This window comes from Euwallacea fornicatus, chromosome 20 (genome assembly GCF_040115645.1).
Source record: "Euwallacea fornicatus isolate EFF26 chromosome 20, ASM4011564v1, whole genome shotgun sequence".
Classification (NCBI taxonomy): Eukaryota; Metazoa; Arthropoda; class Insecta; order Coleoptera; family Curculionidae; genus Euwallacea; species Euwallacea fornicatus.
Window position 1 is genome coordinate 1,616,364 of NC_089560.1, and position 24,732 is coordinate 1,641,095.

Consider the following 24,732-nt stretch of genomic DNA (forward strand, 5'->3'; position numbering starts at 1 on the left):
TATTTATTTACCTGTATAATAATCATAATCCTGAATAGTAATACGTCTCATGTATAACCGAAAGGGATTGATGATTTTTATTTAATTTTGTCCCCTAATTTCTGGCCAATTCCTTCTGTGGAGTAACACTACCAATATAATAACAGTAAAGTAGGTATTTTTTATGTTAAAGCTGGATTCTGAGATTGTACATACCAAACTAAAGCCTAATAAGTGTTTTTTTTCGTGTGTATTTTATCCGATTCTATGCTGAGCCTCTATTCATCAAATCAATAAGATTATTTTCTGAAAAAAAGACAAGATATTTGTTTTCCGTTTTATTAGAAAACTTTCAAAATCTTGAAAATTAATATGAAAGTTAACCCGCATTCCGAAAACTAGGAGAGATAGTATAAACTGTCAAGTGCAAGCTGCTTTTCAATTTCTTATTTCTCTAAGGTTCTAAACCCTCAATGGATGTATCAATTATCAGTGTGGTATCCATATCTACTAATTTGAGCAATAAATCTAATCTCAAAAAATTCTAATTTTTACTGAAAATTTCTAAGAGGGAGGGATGGGTCCAATTTTAACCACTTTTAAAATACTAAGTCCCGAACTTTTGGGAACTTGAAAAGCATTACATTAAAAAATCTAAATCAAATCAATTCAACACTTAAAAATAGTAAGTATATTCTCACCTTTCCGCACCGCTGCCACTGACCATCGATCTTTCGGCGTTGGCGGGAAAACAGAAAGCAGAACTTGAGTACACCTTGCGCCATCCACCGCTAAACTTCCGAACCAGCTTCCAGCTTCTTGGTCGCAGAAGCCCGGCCCCTTTCCCGGTGCACATGGCCCGAAGTGTTAAAGCTCGCTATCCTGCGAGCGGTTAAAAATGTCGATCAGCTGATGCCTGTCCGTCCATTCCATCCGGTCATTACACCGGGTTAATCTCAATCAACGTCCATTTTCGCCGACCGGTGTTTGTGGGTTCACAAAGTGCAACAACGTGTACAGGTAGGAGTAACCTGTGTCAGGTGCACCAATGGGAACGGACAGGTTACGTCCAATGGCAAATCAGCCTTCGTGTTTATGTTGCAGGACCGGCGGAGCGAAGGTGAGTTTCCACAAGACGATCGTATGCGAGGGGTGTTTGAACGCGGAAAATTGTTTTACGACGTGTCGTTAAAGTTGTTTTTCCCGCTACGTTGTTTTGTAGACGTAGTGTCGCGTCATTGCGGGGTTCTTGATGGGCCGCGAACGGGGTTCCGAAACGTCGGCAGCATGTCAGTGGCGGAGACGGACATGGCCAGGAGAAAGCAGGTGAAACCCCGGAGAAAAGGTGAGTCGAGTTTCAGTTGAATGCGGGAGTAAAGAAGCTCCTAAAGGTTAACATCAAAGGTGCGAGAGTGTTTTGTTTACCGCTTGCACGTGCTCTAGGGATTAATGCGCATGCCTGCGCTCAGGATATGTGATACTCAAATAGGGTAAATGTACCGGTAGCTAGCATATTAAGGAGGTAATTTTCACCGTTTAGATCAGTGCTGAAAATAAATTTACGATTTACGTTAAATCAGAAATAAGTTATGTTTGCTGCAAAACATAAATAATAAACATTTTTTATTACATCATCCCCGAATGATCCCCGGCTGACCTAAATCCGAAATTGCACGTTCGCCTGGGGAGTTAATAGATGAATAAGTGCTACCAAGTACATACATTTTTTTATGGGAGTGTTGGCCAGTTGTCCATTTGAGAAATTAGAATTAAAGGTATTTCACCGGAACGGTTAAGCGCGCGGATAAGTGAAATTACATTTGTGAGAACCTTTTTCCATTTTGTCCTTCACACTGCTGCTTCGTCTGGGTTGCGATGGCCTTCCGTCGTTTCCGATGTCCACGGGCCTGATTCTATAGGAACGTGTGAGAGTGACAATGAAAATTTTGCTCAATAAAACTGACGATTGAAAATTGTCGACTAATCAGTCGTCCTCTTTCTCATATATTCATGTAAAATCAGGGATTTTATTCTTTTCCATCGAGGATCCCCCGGGAAGAATACCTAAAGTTAATTGACAAAAAACTCGTGTAATTTCGACCCGCCCTGACAAGACTAATTTCGCCCACGCAAGATTAAGGAGGACATGCGTGTAAAAACGTAAAACCGTACATTTTTTAAGGCACTTACATGACGCCTTTCCTGCACATGTGATTCTCACATGACACATGCGAATAAGAAGACAGCCAAATGCATGTATATCACACTTCTTTAATGACAGAGTGAGTGACATGTAACTTACATGACAGGGACGGTGACATTTTTGACGCGCATATAAAATAATATAAATTTAATATTGATCGAAATATATGGAAAAAAGTGAATAGTTGTTATTGATATCTAAATCCGCAGGCAATTTCTTTCGTTAACGTCAAGTGAGCGCACTTAGTACTGAGATTAGCCATTACTCAGGAAACGTAAAGAATGCTTCACAAAATTTTTGCTGAATAACCTATTGTAGAAGAAAACTGATAACAAAGGTAAACAAATTCTGAAAAAGCCCTTCAGCAGGGCTCGGTTGAATTCCTTTATAATGTGTTGAGGTATTAGGAAAAGTATCGGCAACACTGAATCGTGCTTAAGCTTTTTCAGGAAATTTTAGTTTTGGGTGATGTTCCTGTGGCTTTAAGACAATGTTTTTGGTTTATGCAAAATGGCACTCCTACTTGTTGCCCTATATTAAGAGAGTTTTTGAACATCAATTTTCCATCTCCATAAGTTTGTCGGAATAGCGAACATCCGTGGCCTCCGCAAAGTCCTGATTTAAATTCATTAGATTTTTTTGGGAAATTTTTTGAAGGCATGATTGTACAGTTCCGTACCTAGCGAAGGAATTATTGAATGATATTCAAGAAGGTGTAGAAACAATCTGAAACAGTAACGAAATCCTGTTCAAACTGCGACGAAACTTTGATTTAAAGCTTGGAAAATGTATTTGTGTAGACGATAAACGTTTGCTGTTGTTGTTTTTATTCTTTCCGGCTTTCATTCGAATGTGTGTTGGTTTTGAGGAACATTACTGTACAACGGCATCTCGGAGGTGTGTGCTTTTCTTTCTTCAACACTCGAATTGTGCCTGATGCACTTTCAAGATCTAGACGAATCCCTTGATTGTAGCTGGTAACTGTCACTTTCTTCCATTTTCCAACTTCCATATCTGTGAAATCCACCAAAAACCGCACAGAAATACCCACCATTTGATTCATAAAACAAAAGATATTTCTCTGGGGGTTTCCTCATTTTTCCAGGTCTCGAGAAACAGATTATTGCGAACTTCTTAATACCCACCTAACAGTTTCCGGAACTGAAACGAAACTTCATCATCCAAAATAGCCGGTGGCGGTCGAACTACTCCAATTAGTAATGACAAAGATTTTAGTATGCAAATTGCCCTTAGCAGTTGCCACGGAGACGACTACGTGGCTTTCAGGTGAGGGTCGTTGCTCATTACGCCATTGTCACAGTTAATTCTCTAGATACCTCTCGGTTAGATATGAACTTGATATTTATTTATACAGTCCGACACTTGGTAAGGAAATCGACAGCTAAAAAGGTTTAACTTATTCTGAAACTGTGCAAATATGAGCACGCAGTGTAAAACAATTTCTTAGCAAAGCGCTGCTATCCGGCAGTGTAACCGTTCAACCGGGGCAGACATTTTTAGCCCAGACATAACAAAAGGTGGATACATACCAACTGTTTCAGTAATTTGTATGTTATCATAGGTAGATGCGTGTATATAAATACGAATAACATCCTAAGGAAATTTCGAAATTTTCGCTTGAACAACCTCGTAGGTAGATATAATTAGGCGTTGTTCCAGATCGCAATCTCATGTCGAACGCCACTGGCAAACCAAACAAGTGAACCTATTCAAGCACGGGTTAATCCTGAGAGTTATAGCAGACTTGGACGCCGAAATTGCCAGAATTGGTTCGTCTTATCCGTGTAATGAACTTGTCAGGGAAGTAATCAACACGCCTCACCGTTGGAAAGGTGATATGGACCTGTCGACCTCGATACCGTTCTCCAGGTCTCTGAAGCCAGGAGCGATTAATGGGCTCTTGCAAGATTGTCTTGTCTATTATTGGATACGAGGTTCTCAGGAATCGCTGATTTAACTCCTTGAAATTTTAATGAAAGCGTCTTTCGCGACAACCCCCTAAAGTATCTGTTAAATAGCTGCGGTCTGCCTGGCAGGTGACACAAACACTCGCACACGGCATGTTAATTTAATAGATTAATTAAGTAAGTGGAGAGATGAGGTAAAACAACTTGGGAGAGAGTTAATTTGCCCCTGTTTCTGGTCCCAGTGGCAGGAGAATGGCTCTATGCAAAATAAAGCGGGGGAATTTTATGGCAGCTCATGGGTATCTAAAGCAGAAACTGCAAATTTGTTGAGGGGCCACTCCAAGTGGGAAATGAGAAGTGAGACTGTTAATGTGCTTAATTGATTGTTAAGGAGAAGTGGTCAATTGATTTCGTCCATAAAGAGGACTCCTCTCAATCCGAGGCTACATGTCGTAACCAATTGTGAGCAAAAAGCCCAATATTCCGGAACGGCGTTTAATTTAAAAAAGAGCTTGGTGTTCAAAAGTGTAAATCTTTGCCAACTTTATTTTCAAATTTATTGGATGCATACGAGGTACTTCGTCAAGTCAATATAAATCAAAATAGCATTTTTTTTTTCAAGGAAATATATTGCATTCGCTTTAATTTCTGAATCTCTTCAAAAATAATATATCGACGTGGATTTTTTGAATGGCCGGAGTTTCACCACGAAAACTTTAAGAAGGACATCGAAATATTGTCATGTCCACTGCTGTTCTTATATCGTATTTTGTTCCCAATTTGAAATACCTCAGACACATCGATCAAGTTCAGGAACAACACGTTTCTACACATTTCCAGCTCTGCAGCGGACAACATAGGGGGTGCTTCTTCAGTAGCAATTAAGCCGTATTTGTAACAACATCGTTAAATTGATTAGCAATTTTTATTGGCTCCCCTTTGGGCGCTTACTTTATTTTCATTTCATTCTTTTTATTATTTCCCACTATGCCATTCACGATTCCCCACGCAGTTTCGGTCTTATTGTCACATGGCCTAATTGTATTATTGGAATTATTGCATTTTAACCTTTTTAGCAATTCATCAAATTATTTCTTCTCATTATTATACAATTTCTCATAGTGAGCATGTGTATTGTTAAGAATATTGAGAGTCCAGTATGAACCTATTTGAATTAACCCGGTTTTTTTTTTGAGGAGGGAAATTTTCATAGATATCCAACCTGGTGTTCTGGCGGCAGAGTCATGTGGGATTTATCCCTGATGGGGGTGCCTACCCACTAAAAACCTCTCCTCTTCTTTGTTCTTCCGCTTGAGTCCGCCTCGCGGCAATTCTTCAAAAGGTGGGGATACTGTTACCCTTTTCTTGTCTTCTTTTTCAATTTAATCCTCTTGTTCTTTAACTTCTCCATTTGTGTTCGTATCTACGCTTTTATCTCTCATTTCTCCTTAATCTTTCCTCCTTCTCTTTCTCGGTGAGAATTTACCTGACATATGCACTGATCTCATCCCATGCTTCGGTGTTCTTTAACTTCGCTTCTACTATATTTTGCACATTTATCGTTATTTTCGGCTGTTTCTTCAATTTATCCTTCTCGTTTTGCCATCTTACGCAATGAACTATCGTGTGTTCCACCGTTTCCTCCTTCGTCTCGCAATACCACCATTCAGGCCATCGTTCTTTGCCTATTTTCTTTCAGATATTGTCCAAAGCAATCGTGACTCGTTAACATCTGCGTGAAAAATTATTCCGTCTCGCCCTGCTTCCTTCCACACAATTCTCTCAAATTCGGAATGATTTTTCTTGTTCTTGGTACAGTCTCTATAGTCTATTTCCTTTGCCACTTCTCCAACGCTTTTTCTCTTGCATCCGTTTTCTGGTTCTTTCCCCTTTCCTGGCCCTCCACCCTTTCCTCAATCAGGACCTCTCTCACTAATATTCCTTTAACCACCTGCGCGACGTCTGTAGATACCCTTTGGTATGTGGGCCACATCCCGAATAACCCTTTCCTTTAGATGTTCTTTAACTTGTTTCTATACTTTTTATATTTCATAATTACTGAATATAATTATACCTGAATTAACTTGCCGCAGCATTTTTGACTGACACAGTGTTATTGATTCTCTAGATCTATCCACTATGGTTGGAAAATGTATTAAAAGGCGCGTTGAATAACCAATCTCCGGAGAAATGTTTCGGAGCAGAAATCGACGTGTAATGATCGCTGTTGTAATTATTTGGTTTCTTCATCCAAAAATTGATTTCATCTAAAAGGGTCCAGAAACTAACACTGATACACCATAATTTTTGTTTTGATGAATAACCTAACCAAATCAGCCCAGCCCAGACTTACGCCGATTTGTTTATGAAGCTATTAACAAATTAGTTGAGCTTAGTATCCTTAACAGTGTCAATTAGAGAATACGTTGAAGAACATGTAAATAACTAGAAATTGGAAATGATTTAAGTGACAACCGCAGATTGGGAAAGAGGACTATGGGAAACGGAGTGGGCAGAAATCTATGAAAACCACCTCTTCATCGTTCGTTCTGGATGAAGAAGGAAAATGCGAGATATTGTAGAAAAATATAACCTGTGCGTACATAGAATAAAACGCTGAAGTGCACTTGCTGGAGAGACGTCACTAAATCATCCTCCTTCAAGCTCATATATCTCAGTAATTATTTCACATGGTGTTTCTTAAACATATTACCGACGATAAGGATTAAGCCTTTTCTGTAAATGTGCCAACACTAGTAAATTTAATTTAGCAGCTCGAAATCGAGCGATTCTTGGCCGGTTGCCCGCAACTTAATGCGTAAGTTAAGCCTTCCTAAAAACGATAGTAGCATAATCCAATTAGACGTAGGTTTTTGCAGTTATGTTTGGGATATCTTCTCGCGTTATTCATCAATAAGTATTTTAAAATGTGACGAGTGCAGGAATTATTAAAGATTACCAAAAGTGCATAAAAAGAGGTAGTATATCACTCTTTTATCGCAGGTAGAAAATTGCAGATGTCTTACAGTTTTCCATGAGCAAGCAGAACGTGTTCGCACCTTGCTTTCGCAGCATCTGACTAATAAAATAGGTAACCTTCTTAGAACTGGACATATCAGCAGATTTTATATCGTTTATTGTTTGTAACTCAAGCCAGCATATTAGCTACCTTTCGCACTGAGTAGCTAGGTATGCCTAGGGATGGCGACGATATATCGATATTTTGAGAAATTTTGTGATGTGTATCAGTATAGGTTTTTTTACGATATATCGAAGAATAGGTTTTTTCATTTGTGAATTTCGTCCTCATAGGTACTCAGTACTATATTTTGTATTTAAAGCCGACTAAAACTTAACTTATAAATAAACCCTATCGTTTCATTCCATAGCTTTCGATATATCGAATTTCAGGAATATCGATGCTTTTTTGCGATATAGTGAATATATCGTTAGTTTCATTTAATAAGATGCAGGGGTATAAGTGCGGACGGAGGTTTTTGTTAAATTCCGATTTACACTGATTTGTTTATTTTGTTATAAGTTACAAAATAAACAAATACTTATATAAGCATAAGTATTTGTTTTTTTATATCAATGGCATTCTCCGCTATCGTTATTTAATTTAAATATTCGAAAATATCTTATTTTCATAGTAAAATTCCATATTATAGGGAATTGTAAAACAGTCAATTGCTCTGCCCTTGCCCGGAAAATGGGGCAAATGTATATACCCCGGTGTAAAATACTTTGACTCCGTACATCATAGGGCAAAGGGCAAGAGCAGAATTTGTAATAATGCAGCCGCAAATTACTTTTTGCCGCATTCGAAAATCTGGTTTACTTTACAAGTTGCACACTTAAACAAAACATTTTTTTTTTAATTAAAAGGTAAAAAATTTGAAAGTCAGAGAATTAAGTTAAAAAAATAGTGTAATATATAATTAATATTTTTATTACCTAAAAAGCCATAATGTAAAAAACAAATTGTTAATTTTAGATTTGTAGATTCATAAGCATTATTAATCTTCCCCAACACATCTCTCACATTCATATCGGTTGTTTTTTGAAGCCACGTTACAAATGCCGCTCACTCACCGCATGCAACTAATGCATTGAATTCATTGTCGATGGTCAATATGGAATGGAAAGTCGCATTTGCATATGGTACACAAGTTATTGTCGTTATCAACATTATCAGAATTGTGCTTGATGGGTTTCTTCATTTCGTTATTCTTTTACTTTCTCCTTTGACTGTTTGTCCCTAATAAACTTTTCTGTAACGTCTTCGGCAGTTGTTACTTCCACGCTCGTCGCTATCTGTTTCTTTTTCTTTCCTGCATTTGACCAAACATTTGACGTGTTTAACATGCACTTGCCCTAACGAGTAGCCTGCACTTGCCCCGTGCATAAATATTTCGGGGATATGAACGGACTAGGGCTTTTTTCAAAAAATATTTAAAAAAAACAACTTGCGGTTCTTTTTTTAAACGAAAATTTTGATCAAACATATTTATACCTATCAAAAATTACAGTTCGGAATTGGATAGTTCGCTAAGAAGCAAGGTACACTCAAGCTTGGTTATAACAAACCGTCGTCTTCAACGAACTAAATGTCAGAAATATACAAAGCGTCTATTTAATTACGTGTTATTCTTTTTTGGGTATAACAAACACATTTATGACGAAGGATCGGTTTTAGCCAACGCTTTTCGAGGATAAATTTGCAGTTCCGATCGGTTATAACGAACTAATGTCTATTAAAAAGACCATCCTGGATAATTTATTAGGTTGGTTTTAGGGTATTTTCTGTTAGAATGATTTCGGCACTGGGGAATCCCCATGTGTTGAATCCTAGTTGCTTTCGCGTGGTTTTGGACTGTATTAGCTGCACTTTATTAGTGTAAGATTATGAAACTTGAGTAATCTTCAAATCCGTCGTTGCTCATTTGGTCTTGTATAAAATTAATGTTCATATATCTAGGTTTAGCTCACGCCCCTAATCAAACACCCTTCAAGTGAATGAAGTTAGCGCCAGCAAAGGCGATATATATAGGGTGGCCCATTTAAAACAGTCCACTTGAAACATCTTGAATAAATTTTTTTTTCGAAAATCCCTGGACATATCAATTTTACTTTTAAGGAAGACATTTTTAGATAATAAATTTGTAGGTGTGGAATCATTCCACTAAACGGGGTGGCAACCCCTTCAAGAATCTGAAATGGCATGAGGGGTCAAGTAGCCCATTAAACCAAAGGTATTTCTATACGCTTTACGGGTATGCTAAATTTTTTTTATTGCGCCTTTAAATATTTTTAAACAACTGTTTTACAACATCGGTGAAATTAATCGGAACAAAAATTAATTATGTTTTATTTAATTAAGTGCTCAAGTTGCTTCCCATTTACTTCCATGCCTCGTTTAGACGAATGACTGTACACCTACGAATTTATGATCTAAAAATGTCCCTCTTAAAAGTAAAATTGACGTGTCTAGGGGCTGTCCGAAGAAAAATATTCCATTCAAGATATTTTAGGCGGACTTTTTTAAACGGGCCACCCTGTATGTATGTACATCGGATATAACGAACGCTCGGCTATAGCGAACAAAATCTCTGGTCTCCTCGTGTTCGTAATAACTGAGTTCGATTTTAATTGGGACACCGACCTTGCACACAAACCTTTGTTGAAGCGTAACCTAATTAATTTATTTACACAAGGGAAACCCACGAATAATGCGCTACATCTACGTCGTTGGATTGGAATCGCTAATAAGAAGATTTCTGACTATTAACTAATTCACTTTTACTTTTAAAACAACAGAGGGAACACGGTAACGCACTTGTTCCGTTTGCGTCCTCACCCCTCTGCACCTCACATTATTTGATTCAATATATCGATATATTTAAAAATTTGCCATCCCTAGTTGTTCTATCGTCCGGAAAAATTGTTGTTGCCTGTCCCGGCCGTCATCAGGTTGGATCGAGCCAATCTTCCAATCCATCAGATGAAGCCACTAAAAGTTAATATTAATAGAATAACCGCAGGTGGCCTAAGGCATGCAGTTAGATTGGATTTGTATGTATTGACTTATACAAACATGCAGTGTAATAAAATCTATTTATACTTACATTCGAAAATAGAACTAACCTGAACCCTTTTAAATTCCCTCGAAATACCTATTGGCAAATCTGTGTGGCAGTTCTTCGAAACAGGAATATCGGGTTACATACTGGAAATATTCGAACAGTCTCTAAGCTGCTGGAAACAGGATTTCGGTTTTGAAATCATCCAACAATTTTTCGATCAGATTTGCTCATAATTTAAAGGCACGGAGGGTTTTTGACCGTAAAAGAGATAACGACGGCAAGAGGTGCTGAAAAAGCAATATTAGCGTAGCTACACCTGTTCATAGCAATATTCTTTCCTTTTGGGGGATTTTGACCGCAATCTGACGCCCTTTGCAGTCGTTATAAGGGCGAGTTGTCTTCAGATTTTCATTAACACCATATGGCGGACACGTGCTCGGACCTTCTCGCATCTACCTATACTTTTTACGGCAGTTTTCCTGGAGTTCATGTGCAAATGGCGTTCCAGGGATCGTCAGTGTGTTGCAAAGCTGGAATTAAATCAGATTGGATTAAGGGACAAAAAGATATAAAATAGTCGAACATTGCTATCCCAACTAATATATTTCCATGATCGAGATGAGTAATTATCCAACGGATCCAGATTGAGGGTTCAGCGAAGTCATTGCTCGTATGTGATCTACAACCAAATACTCTCGCAGACCTTCTTCAGCCTTCTGTGTCTTCGTTTTAGCAGCATTTGATTTGGCCTAGAACTTCACATTAATATCTTTGATTTTCTTTGGATTCAATTTGGTGGGCTTTTAGTATTTCGTGAAATTGCTGAGTGCGATTATTGCTGCCTTCCAGTCAACAGGATCTATTCTATTGGAATCAGCATATTTGGGTGTACGGTTGTTTTCTACGTTAAGGTCGAGCGGTTAAATCATGGCATAAGCTTGGTGTTACTAAATCCGACCTCGTACCTAAAATGAATTTGTTTATGTCCAATTGCAGTTATTGTGAGAACAATGGGCGCATTCAGAGAATTTGCAGCAGTCGAGCACTCGAAACTTTAATTTGCTGACTGCTTTTTTTCTGACAGTCTGATTTGACAATGAGGTGCTAATTTGATTTGCTGGAAATTGGAGATTCAAATTCCAGCTTTCCACCGTAACAGGCTTTCTCGTTTGGAGTCAATACTGCAGCGAAATGCAGCCGCCGCAATAAACCGCTGCAGCGCTCCTGTTCTCTAAATGCACCCAATACATTTCTTACAGATATCAAAATTTAAAAGTGTCGGGTTTGGGTGAACCATGATTCAACAGCTGGGCCTTAGCCTTCAATTTCCTCTGGAACCGAATACTATCATTGATGAGCTTTCATTACGTCAGCATTGTTTAATCAGGATATTGCTGCACTCTAAGGCTGCCTGTAAGGAAATGGATTTTGTATACATCTATATTTTTCATTTTATGGTTATTTCATACTTTGTCAGAATGTTGATAACGTCGAATTAGTGAAATAAGATTATATTTATTTTTCGTCTACAAGTTACTCCAGTATACCTAAGTAATTGGTTGGTTGTAACGTAGGATCATCATTACTTGATATTACCGGTGGTAAGCGTCCAACGCTTCCACATTGTTTCGTCAGAGCATTGAAACAGAATGGTTTTAATTTAGGTTTACTGTTTTCACTTCATAGTTGACCCCTGCCTATTCATGAAGGTCCAGGCATTCAATTTTCTCTGGCTTTCGACATTGGTTAGCTTTCAATGTTTCGACATTGTTTGCTTAGGAATTTTCTGCCTTCCCGAATACAATGAAAGAATTAGGTCTTATTGGGGTTTATAGTTTAATTTTATAGTCCAGCATTTTTATTAGATTCTGGACATTAAATTTTCTCTGAATTTTGCTGTTGGTGCGCTTCTGGTACTTCCCCACTGGTCCGCCAGAATATTGATGTCTTCCAGAATTTAGAGTAAAGTAATGGCCTTTTTCTCGGCTTCCCATTTTTTGTTTATTGTATAATTTACATGTGAATTTAATTTTTCATGGCTCGTGCGCACCATTCTCAAATGCCTACTATACAGGGCGTTATTGAATAAGTGTCCGAAGGCGATTTTTCAAGTAATGTTAAGATGGAGACTTTTTATAAACATGTGTCCTAGCTCGTGTAGTTTTCAAGATACGACGTGTTAAAGCTGAAAAAATAAATCACATGTTCTTTGATATCTCTCGATCTCTTCCGCCTAATTTTCCGAAATTGCGTAGCCGAGGGTTCTTCAGGATGAAAAATTTTAACCTATCAACGAAAAGAACTATTTTGTGCCGCACTGTATGTCACTTTCGAGTAGAAAAATCTTTTTCTCTACCTTTTATGTTTAAAAAAAGTATACCTCAATGCCGTCGCTAGAAGCAACAGTTTCCGAGAAAAACGCATCTGAACCTGATCGTGCATGCTGTAATGTACCCTTATGTTACGCCCTAGTATCGTGTTGATGTGTACTTCGTTAAGCGAGCTCTTCATTTTTGTAAACCGGATTGAGCTCCATTATTTAACACTGAAATAAATTACTTCGTAAGTTCTTCCTAAGATTGCTGTTTCTAGATCCATTACAGTGCTAATCATTCCAAAGCGCTAAAACAACTTACTATCTTAATTTTTATCTGCAGAAACAAGGAATTAACACGTCAAAAATTAAATACTACTTACTAGTTTTTAGTCAAAATAGTATGAAATTTTTTTCAATATTAGCAATACTTTTTTTTCGAAATATATTACGTATAAGTATATTATGTATTACGAGATAATGGCATATAATAAAAATTGCAATAAGTGCTGGAAATGCCTTTCTCCTTGGGCTATGCATGCATTCAATCTCCTTCTCATTAAATTGTGAACTCTCTGAAGAATTCCAGCAGTATATCAAACCGTTTGACATGATTTTATTCTCCTATTTCTGAGATCTCATTTATTTTGAATGGGTAATAGGCATTCTGAAGTTTTTAGCTGTCACTAAAAATAATCCAAACTTTGAAGATCTGGTGATCTACACGTCCACGGTTGCGATCCTGTCCGGCCGACCTATGGGTGGTTGAAATTTTAATAATTTTTTTTTCTTCCGGGAACTATCGGAACAAAAACTGAAAATTTCCTAATGGTCGTTTGCGGCGCCTTGCAGAAGAAACAATTAAATCGTTGATAAATTTCAATTTTCCATCCTAAAAACACCCGGGGTGAGAAATTTTGTAAAATTTGCTGGAAGAGATCGAAAGATATCGAATAATGTGTAATTTATTTTCCTAACTTTGATATCTCGTATTTTGAAAACTAAACGGGCTGGAACACTTGTTTATAAGAAGTTTTTATCTTAAAACTACTTGAAAAATCACTACGTGAAATATTGGACACTTATTCAATAACACCCTGAATTTCGTTTTTGGACAGTGACTTTATTGCGTGCACGTTTTATCCCTGGATATAATGTCTATTATAGTAGACATTGAGGTTTTGCCGTGACGTGTATGACGTTTTGTGCGCCATTGAATGACATTTCCATCTTCAACTTTCCTTATTTAAAATAACACAACTGGCAATTCCAAGATCCAGCGTCGGCGCCGGCGTCCCGATGGCGCCATTTGACCTTTCCGGAAAGTAGCGTTAATTTATCATGCCCACCTAAACTGTTCGCCAGATAAATAATTCTACCTGATCCATCTTGTTTACTTTAGTAATGGACCAAATTCAGCGCCTGTTATAAAGTTATCATGGTAATTGAGACGAGTGGGAGAGTCGCTTAATCATTGTCAGAGTCAGCGTGACTGCAAACATTTTTGATGGCCACCGGTGCAGGAGATAAGTTTGCTGCAGGAAAACACACACAGTTCGCGTTATTTGTTTATTAATTTGTGTGACTGGGATTGTAAAAATTAACGACATCAGTTAAACCCTGATGGCAAACTTCGATTCTGTTCCTATCAATTTTGCTTAACTTCTCCTGCAAAGTAATTACCAAAGACTGTAACAATAACCATCGAATTTATCTGCGCGTACTCTCCATTTTAATGATGACCGTTATTAGATTAAGCGAGATTATTAAGGCATCATGGCAACGCTTTAAAAGATTAGGGGACTCACTTAACGACCTGCGGTAGCAAACAGGTAAGGGGGTTTTTAATCGAATTTCCTCTTACTTTACGGGTGACAGTAAAACTTTAGGAGGGACTTTACTTCTCGCTAATTAGCAAATGTAGTGAACCTCTGCGATTGAAGCTCGTCTACATCTTTAACTGTGGAGACATGCTTTCCCATAGAATACGCGCCAGTTTTAGATCCTGCGCATCTTCATTTTTGCGGTTCTTTAAAAACGATTCCTCTCACTTTAACACATTTAATCGAAACAACACGCATGTCCGCCACTGACTTCTGACAAACGTGGCGTTTGAGATTTAGCAAAAATTCGACGATACCCGAAGCAATGAAGAAAAGTTGACAAAAGCGAGGATTGAGAAAACAGGAGAGTGCGTGTGAAGAAGAAAGTGAAAGGAGGAAAAGAATGAGAAGAGGGGAAGTTAAACGTATTCGAGAAGTAGGAAGAGTGCTACCATCTGTAAAAATCGTAAAAACGTAATAAAGGCAGATCCTAAAGCCGTGTTTACACGGGTAGTGAAGCACGACCGCGAACCACGCTTTCGTGGGGTACGCCTCGTAGGAGCAGTACATATGTGAAAGAAGAATCGAAACGAAAAATGTCACGATCGTGTATCCGGGTATCAACCGTGTTGGATATTTTTTTCCAGACTCAGTCGTGGAACAGTAATCGACACGAATGGTTTACGCATGAGCGACTTCGAGACATTAAAATATTTTGAGTATTATAGGAATATACCTTCTTTATGGGACCCTGTAAATGAGGGATATAAAAAGGGAAGCCTTATCATACTGCAGCAGCCAGTAGAATCGCAGGAGCATTAAATTCGCAAAATTTCGCAGCGGCTTATAAAAACAATAAATTTAAAAATTTACAGGGCTTGCACACCCACGAGCTCAAAAAAAATAAGGGGACATTGAAAAAATTGTGCTTCTACTGGAGATATACAGGATGTCTCACCAGAAACCGTCATTGGAAGTTTCGGAAAAATTGTGAATAGCAAAGTTACGAAAATTTAGCGATTTGCCAAGAGTCTTGGGACGACCTTATTTAAAATAATTTAAATGCCGTCACACTTCCGGTTGTACGAGAATATATTATTGTATAATAATATATGTAAATTGCGTATATCTTGAGAACTACTAATTCTCAGAAAGTTAAATTATTAATAAACTTGCACTAAAATTGAAAGTAGAATTCAAAAACGTGATAATATATTGGGTGCTCCGTTTAAAATAAGCAAGCACGTAGCGGCTTAAGGAATAACCGGAAGTGTCACGTCATTGAAAATATTGTAGATGAGGTCGCTCCAAAGCTCTTACCGAACCACTAAATTTTCGTAACTTTGCTATTCGTAGTGTTCGTGCAACGTGTGATGGCCGCCCCCGGTAAGACATCCTGTATATGTGCCAAAAATTCTGTTCATTTCCTACCTGCGAAGCGAATTCTTAAAGTCATGCTGCTATTGCCTTTGTAGTTCTTTGGCAAGCAATGGCGTAACTCTGGATATGTTTCACTCATCATCTGCGCTCTCTTCTGTTGTTTTTTTTTAAATATTTTTCCAGTAGTACCATGGTGTAATAAAAAAGAATATCCTGATATCTGGCACATCACTGCAGTAGCTTCTACGCGACCCGTGCAAACGGTTGAGGATTTGTGGATTATATTCTTATTTCACGAATGATGATTTGATACTTTCGTGCAGCACGAAAGTGTGGTTCACGATTGAGGTTCGCCACCCATATAAACGCGCTTTAAGAATGAAAAAAATATCGACAAGCGCAACCAAATCTGTTAAACAAGAATAATCAGAGGAGCAGAAGCATCAAATTCAGAAGAGGCAATTCATGGGCACCAGCCAGGACTCCACCAAGCGCCTAAGTAAAGAACAAACGGAAAAAATGTCGAAACAAAGGAATGAATAATGGGAAGTAAAATTAGTTAGACAAGTCGAAAAGAGTGAGGGAACAATAAAAGTAGATTTGAAAAGAGAAAAGATTGTCCACAAATGTCCTTGGGGAGTTGTTTCAAAACTAACGCATCAAGACGTGGAAGTTTATACATTTAATTTTGCCTTAAATTCTAATAAACTATTAATCACACCTATATCTACCCATTTCCAGTAATAACCGAACTGAAGACTAAAAGCCAATAATCCCACCCTATCACCAATATAAGAGATTCATAATTTGATCCGAGCCACTAAAGCAGAGAATTCCTGCGGAACACAACGCTGAGGCCTTTTCCCTAAGGACAAACCTCGTCGAGTGACAGCGAAATAAAGGTAAAGTATAATGGTGATAATAAAGGTGGAGCGAATATAAAAGTCTGGACGTAATTAAGTTAGGCTGCACGAAGGTGCGAAACGGTGGACAAGGGCCGGTCTTTGAGGTCGACAATTTAGTCCCAAGGGGTGACAAGACTTAATTAAAGAGTTGCCATAGTTACTAATAGTTGCGGTGCGAGGACCTGGACCTTTCACTTGACCCAAGGTGCTTGAAAGGTTCGTCTACATGTAAAACGACCGACGACTATTAGACTATTAAGACCAGTGCGATTTTAAATTAGTTTAGTGCCACCTCTTACGGCTTCCAGGGTTACTGTGTTTCACCCCCAACATGTCTCCTGTACTCGGTAAAAACGCAAAGAATTTTCATTTTTTTTTCCGCTACATCGATTATCTGAAGGAACACGTCAGTTACCTTGTAGGGTTATCGGTGGAAAAGCAGTTGAATTTATGAGCATCGAATAAATCAATGTGTCGGCTTAATAATTGATTTATTGAGACAGTGAATGATTGTCCCTGGTTTAAGAGGGCGTTCGTTTTTCTTTATCTAATTATTCATTGGAGTATGATACACGTTACCCAGAGAAATTTCGTTCCATAGAATGAAAACAAAAGCCCCACTTTAGTGGCCAACTTTATTTCTTCCTGTAACCCCAGTAACTCCCATTTGTAGAAATGTTTGTCAAACTGCTTTGAAACTGCGATTCCCGGTTCCTTCAACAAGTCGTCGAGCGGTAATCTACCTATAATTCTTGGGCAATAATTCAACGATCAACATGTGATCTGAAAGTTTGTTTTTCGGATTTTCGTTTTCCACTTATGGAGCACGTGAACGCAAATCTCCGATCGTAAATCAGCATCTGCATATGTGAAGTTGAGACGTCAATGGAACTTCCGACGGGAAACGTATTTTTATTGTTCGGAAATTTCGGGAGGTACGTTATGTTAGGGCGATTAGTTTTTATACTTTTAATGCCTTTCAAAAAGGACATTTGCGAACCATCAGAAAAGAGAACGTTTCGGAGAGACGGGACACCCGTCAGGTTCTCGCAGTGCACAGCATGCGGAACTCTTACTTTGTTCTTCTGGTACTTCAGGGGATAAAGTGACGTAAATACGCACACACATCCCTTTCTGTGCATTTACCTAGTTACGTTTTCTTTCCTGCAGCTGGGAGCAAATTAATCCTAGAAAATCCTCATGGATGAAGCCTTGTTCTAAAGTGATCAGATGGGCTTATGCGAAGAACTTCCAGAGCACCAGAGTTAGCCAGACTTCGACGGATCGCACATGGCTTTTTCTGATTCTGATGTTCCAGTCACTTTCTCCGTCAAATCGCGCTCCAAAGTTGAATTTGAAGGCTTTGTCACTATTTGCTGCTTGGATTGAGTGCCTCGAGCAATCGATAAAGACTTCGCATCTCAACATCGTTCCTTCCCAATGAATAATTCATTCCCTTGTAATTTCTGGTGATTGTACTAACTTGTTGTGCTTACTGAAGTCGGTGGAAATGTCGTCCGATCGGGCGAAAGTACCAGCAACTCTTCCTGGCAGACGCTCTCGACGTAATCTGAGAAACAGGACAACGACGTACCGACAGGTCGTCGTTTCCTTGGAAATTGTCCCCTTGGTAAATTTGCCGGGATTTTCTTGGGAAAAGCAATTACAAATTTAAATTAAAATTCCAAGACAGATTCAAAAATACTGCAAATGTAAAATGAAAGCAATTCAAAAATTAAGTTAAAGCTCGTTCAAATTTAAAACAAGTCTTCCAGATTTGGTCTCCAGAGTGCGATTCCAGGTTTAGCAATAAGTCAAGCCCTCGGGCACCCCGGGTATATTTCCCGCAGGTAGGCAACTCCGGTCCTACTCATGCATTATGCATAAGATATTTTCGTTTATACAAGAAAACAGTCACCTACATAATTTTCTGTGGTCGAGGCAACTTTATTCACAACTTTTCCGGTAATAAAGAAAATGAAGAAATACTTTCGCTTGTCGCCTCTGCAGAATTGCTTTATTTACGCTTGATATCAATGGGTTTGCGAGGAAGTTCTCCCAGGTCGGTACCATTAAATATCAAATCGAATAATAGTTTGGGGATGTGGCCGATTTTACCTTGCAGCGTCCGAAACTATTTTTAATAATTGGTCTATGCATCCTGTTGGTGCTGTAAATTTCGCATCATTGTCGGATGCATTCTCATAAATGTGTTTGTAGTTGCAGTATTACCAGTCAACGGATTTATGTGTTTACGTGTCCGAGATAAAACGGTAAATTACGTTTAATTCCCAATATTATTCCGGTACTTTTAATTCCTTATTCCAGATTTAATTCTCTCCCACTAGACCGTAAATGAATCACCCGGTAGAGCAATTTACCTTAGAGGTTAAATTAAAAGTACGCGGCTGCCGTTTGCGTCTGGCTAACGTTAAATAAGCCAGTCCACTTCACTTGATTGATATGGCCTTGATGGCCATGATGGTAGATTTACTGTTTGCCAAACAACTTAAATTACACACACGATTTGTTGCTAAGTAAGACGAAGGCAAATTTAAGTTTTATAACTTTTAAAAGATTTGTGTTAGTAGTAGTGTTAATAACAGAACTAACGAAGCGGAGGAACAAGTACAACGTTGTAACGAGTACAACAGAAGGAGAAACATTGTAAGCACTGCCAGGAACAAATCACGGGAAACAGGTTTCAATAACTCATGTAAACTTTAGCTACGCTGGCTCGGCATAAGAAAACATGGAAAGTGTCAAAAGAAGGTACATCGACGTACAGGGTGTTCAGGAAGGTCATCTTGAAATTGAGTGAGAGTAACTGGAAGGTGAAAGTGAATGTTGTTGTCCTATTGTGCTGAGTTTTCAATCAACGTGTCAAGTATCCGCAACTGGCCTCTTTGGTTATCTGCTGGAAATATCAACTAGAATTAGGTAGCACGACAATCTATGCCAACTTTGGCGAAAACGACCTACGTGTGCATACTGGGTCTCCAGGCGAGTCCTGGACACAAGAAATTAACATGGAAAATCGGTTTTGATTTTTTTTGCGTCTGCGCAGATTGTCCAATTAGAAAACTTTTACATGGAGGTCGTAAAACTCGAGGTCGGCCATCATCGCGCAATTTTTTCAATCTTCTAATTAGAGCCGTTTTGGCTTAAAACGATTCCAACTTTGAAAATTTTGAATGTTCCGCGTAACCGTTCGAGGCCACGATTGGTCAGATTCGGGTCGGAGGTCCATTTGCGAGCATTGCGGTAAATGTTTTTACAGACAACGTTAAAGTATTTTTGTTTTTGTTCACTTACTTATTTGATTGAACTTTGATATGTAGGTAGCTGTTTAATTTATTTATTTCCACTTGTAATTTGTTGCAGTTAAATAAAAGGTTTTTACATTTATGTTGTTGGCGAGTTTGTGTTTGTTTAATTGCGACCTCGACTCTGATCGATTGTGGCCTCGAACGGTTACGCGGGACATTCAAATTATTGAAATTTGGAGCCGTTTTGAGCCGAAGCGGTTCTAATTAGTAGATTAAAACCAAAAGCGAAATGACGTCCAATCCTGCGTACTATGACCTACATATAAAAGGTTTTCAATTGGACAATCCGTACAGGCACAAAAAAACTAAAAACCGATTTCCTGTGTTGGCTTGCTACGTCCAGAGTTCGCCCGGACACCCGGTATACGATTCGAACGTGGTCTCCCAACAACTTCGGGCCTCTTAACAAAGAGCCATTTGGAGCCATGCATGGTCCAGCTGGGAATCGATTGGTCATGACTGGGATAAAAAGTGCCATGATCTAAAATTTAACATTTGCATCCGGATTGCCTTCCTTATAATGTTTTGAAACTCCAGAATTATGTCTTAAAGAACTGAAAATGAACCGACGCATAATTACAAGCAAATACCCTTTGCCAGAACAATATCAAAGTCCATTAATCATCGGAACTGCAACTAGAGACTAAACAATACCGAAAGGGGAAATTACTTTCTATAAACGAGAGAAAGTTCGCCATCGTCTCCGGTCCTTATCAGAAAGATACTGAGACGCTTTGCAGAAGATAAAATAGGTACACAGCAAAGAATGAACCTGGTTTAATACATTTCGATAGTAATCTGCAGTCTCCACTACACCATCACATGGAACTCCCATCCATTACTTATAGTTCATTGCGTTTTAATTTATCGCTTCGAGGAGTACTGTTGCAAGATGTAATCGAAGAAATTTGAATCATCATTTTAGGTGTCCTTTTGTACCTCATAGTTTCAATTACTGGGGCGAGCCAGGAAAAGAAAGAAAAGAATACAATGAAAACATAAAAAAGCTTATTTACCTTCTCTAGTTTAGTCGGACCGAAAGGTATTTTATAGCGTTTATATAACGTTTATTCTAATTTCACCTTCAAAATTAGGTTTGTTTGTACAACAGACTTCCAGCTGGTTTAAACGTTCTCGGTGTTGAAATGCGTAATTAGAAAATACCTTTAGTGAAGGCGGTGATTGATTCATCATAAATAAACCAAAGCTCTATCCCATATTATTTATTCTCAAGAAACTGCAGGAATGTACATTTATTAGAGGAAGCAGGCTTTTTACTGCAAAGCCTAAATTCCTGATTTATCAGATTTTAACTCGCTTAAGTTGTTCGCAAGAGCGATTAAAGTGGCTCCATACACAGGCTAATGCCAGATAAGTTCCTGGCTTTATATAGCTCAGGTACAGACTATAATGGAGGTAGATGGCTTTCAATTAACCTTCCCACGTATACACACTCTATCTGTTAAATTTCAGTTCAGCTTCGCACTGCTTCCTTAACTCCAAATCACATTTCTTCATTTAGGACTTATCTCCAAAAATCTCGAATAATCGATCTCAAAGCAGACAGTCCTCATGCTTCGTAAGGGTTTTTTGATTGGGAAACAATAGCGGAGGTCTAAGAGTTAAAGGGGTGGTTGCGAAAATGCTCCTCTATCCAGAAGATAAGGTTCAAAGGAAACGAGTAACTTACCGTAATAATCTATTATGTAGTTTAACTTACCTACATATATTTTAATAGTTTAAGTAGGTACTTTAAATTAACTGATTTGTAACGAACGTATGCAGTGCTCGTTGATATTACGTCGAGCTTTGATGTGGATGAATTCGATTTGTCGCTAGTAGAGGTATTTGGTTCAACTAAAATGTAGTTAAATAATTAACTTCGTATAGAGTAAATGTTTAGAACTGAAAATACGTTCTATACGGCTGAGACAATTGTTTATATTTTATTTCAATTTGTTTGTGTATTAAAATATAATATATATATACAGGGCGCCGCACCGATCATCAGAAAATTCATATAAATTTCAATCCCACCAAATATTATCTTTCTTAGTCGTTTAAAACCAAAAATTAAATTTCACTTTTTTTAAATTACTTTTATGAGGGACTCGCATGGATTTGTGGGATATTTCGAAAAAAGCTTTTCTAAAATCTGCAAATTTATAATGCCGCCCTGATATTTTCTTCTAGTAAACCACCAGCAACGGTCACTTTATTTTCTTCTGTGCCATTATGTAAATGGGCTTTATCAAAACGACTCGTTCTATTGAAGTTTCTTTAAAAAAAAGCCCTACACATATCAGATAAAGTAAGCGTAATTAAATGGTGTTACAACGAAATCAGTTGGGATTATTTGAACATTTACTAACTTAGAAAGAAAATTAGGAACGTTTGTTTATTGTTTGCTAATATTAGTAAAGACATTACTTTGTAGCTGGTGGTTTAATCGAGGAAAACATCAGGGCACCAATAGAAGTTTGCAGATTTTAGGAAAGTTTGCGAAGAACATTTTTCTTATTTTATGTGCTGGCACTCCATAAAAGACCCTTCAAAAAAGTCTAATACAGTTTTGCCCTAAGCAAACAAGAAAGATAATATTAGATTGTATTGAAATTTCATGTTTTTCCCGTGGTCGATCTGGCGATACATCACTCTGTGTATGTGTCTTAAACAAACACGTTTTATTGTGTTCCGCTTCACTCCTGATTTGAAGCGATAGGGAACACCCCCGTATTTTTGTCAATATTTCACTTCATCTCTTTAATCAGATGAAATAGCATGCTGAGGATGTTAAAAAAATATATTGCCACAGGGTGCTTATACAGAATGTTTCTTAATAATGTGCGGATATTTTAAGGTGGGAGACTACATGAAGAAATAACGATACTTGATCGTATAAAGTATGTTCCAAAAATGCCCTGTTACGAAAATACAGGGCTGCAAGGTGTAAGGAAAAAAAATGGAACTTAATATTTGCATAATCGCTTGAGATATTTCAATGAAATTTGATATGCAAACACAGTTTATAAATGGGCATTAATTGCAATAAAAATATGGGTTGCAATGCAAATTTATTTAAAACTATTTTAATACCATAAATAAAACAATAGAAAATTTAACACTTTATGATTTGACATCGTAATGAAATGTGAATTGCAACTAACAAGAAAGAAAAAAAAAACGATTTTTACAACAAGTGTTGAAAATTACCCAGCAAATGATAAAACTGAAAGAACAGCTTTCAATAACAACATTTTTTTAAATTATTTTTATTTTGACCAAAATCAGTAGCGCATCTCCTTTTTCTTGAAAAATATCGAAGTAAGTTGTAATTCATATTTCGTTACGATGTCAACCCATGATGTTGGTTAAACTTTCTATTGTTGCATTTGTCGTATTAACATAGTTTTGAATAAGTTCGCATTGAACCGCATTTATTTGCTGCAATTAATGCCCCTTTATAAGCTGTCTTTACATACTGAATTTTATTGAAATATCTTAAGCGGTTTCTGAAATATTCATTAAGTTCCATTTTTTTTTTCTAAAACTGTGCAATCCTGTATTTTCGTAACGGAGTATTTTTAGAATATAGTTTACATAAGAAACCATCATTATTTTTTAATGTGGAATCGCACCTTGAAATATCCGCAAAAAATCAAGGTGCACCCTGTATATTAATTTTATTTAACCAAGCGTGTCCTATTGTAGCATTTAAAATTATTAAGCAACTATGTCTCTCAACCAAAAATTAACCTTTCCTGCTAAACTGAAAAATAACTTGTTCTCTGAGGACCTCAATATATTGATGTGCCGTTAGCTTTCACTGCAAGCTACTCGACATAGAAACGTTGATATAGAGCGTTGGTTTAAATCAAATTTTTTTGTTCCTGTGAAAGCTAGCTTGATGTTAAAGTTAACAGCAGAAAAATTTGTCTCTTGAACTAGTAAGGCCCTCCTTTCTAAATTATTAAGGCACCCTCTCCGTGTCAAGTGGCTCGAATTAATAAAGAAACGATAAAAATGGAACTACGTCAAACGCTCTTTTAAACTTACCAATGGTAAGTATAAACACTTCTATAAGACCGCAATTTTAAATTTAGAGGAAATTGAAATCCACTTCTACGTAATAACGTAGGCCCCGGCATTATTGGTCATATTTGAACTAGATCGATTTGAAAGATTTTTTAAAATTTTAGTGTTAGACCTTAGAAACATGGCAGTCGACTTATTATTACACCCCTCAGTAAGTTTATCAATGAAAAATGCGATTTCCTTCGTATTCAGGATTGCGATTTTCTAATGAGCCTCATTTTTCTGGAATAACCGTCATCTTTTCTTTTTTTTTTGCAGTAGCATTGGCGGTCTTAAACAAATCTGTCTGAGAATTGGCCTTCGGTCTTTCATTATTTTCTGTTTTCTCAAGAATAGGTTCTAATATTTGTTCCCTATCGATCGGTATTATCCCTGTGGCTGAACTAACTCGAGCTAATTGATTTGCTCGTGCCAATCTGAGCAAGTCCGGCCCTTCTATTTCCATTTTGTATTGAAACAACATAAATAGACGTAAATAGAAAGTTCATGTTTTACGGAATGCTTTGGCGGCGATAGGAAGGTAATATAACGGAACATAACGTGAGAATGGCGCCATTTTTGTGAAATATCGCTTGCTTCGCTAGACTTCGATGCAATAAGAAATAGTACCTTCCTGAGCAACATTCAGAACTGGCAACTAAAATAATATTTTCAGCTTCCAGCAAAAGACTTGTTTTATTTATAATTTTA

At 37.7% G+C, this 24,732-nt stretch overlaps 1 protein-coding gene across 4 annotated transcripts in view; it reads left to right on the forward strand.

The window, feature by feature from the left end:
* The first annotated feature begins 900 nt into the window (after positions 1 to 900).
* zfh1 (Zn finger homeodomain 1) overlaps positions 901 to 24,732 on the forward strand; it is a 286,194-nt gene continuing 262,362 nt past the window's right edge. For 2 of the 4 annotated variants that reach the window (XM_066293881.1, XM_066293877.1), the window contains exon 1: positions 902 to 1,324. Coding sequence is in view for 2 of the 4 variants with exons in the window: in XM_066293877.1 (XP_066149974.1) it covers positions 1,075 to 1,324 (250 nt within the window). In the remaining 2 variants the exon portion in view is untranslated. Of the gene's footprint in view, positions 1,325 to 16,465; positions 16,616 to 24,732 lie in introns of those variants that run through there. The other 2 variants (XM_066293879.1, XM_066293882.1) reach the window with 2 other exon arrangements.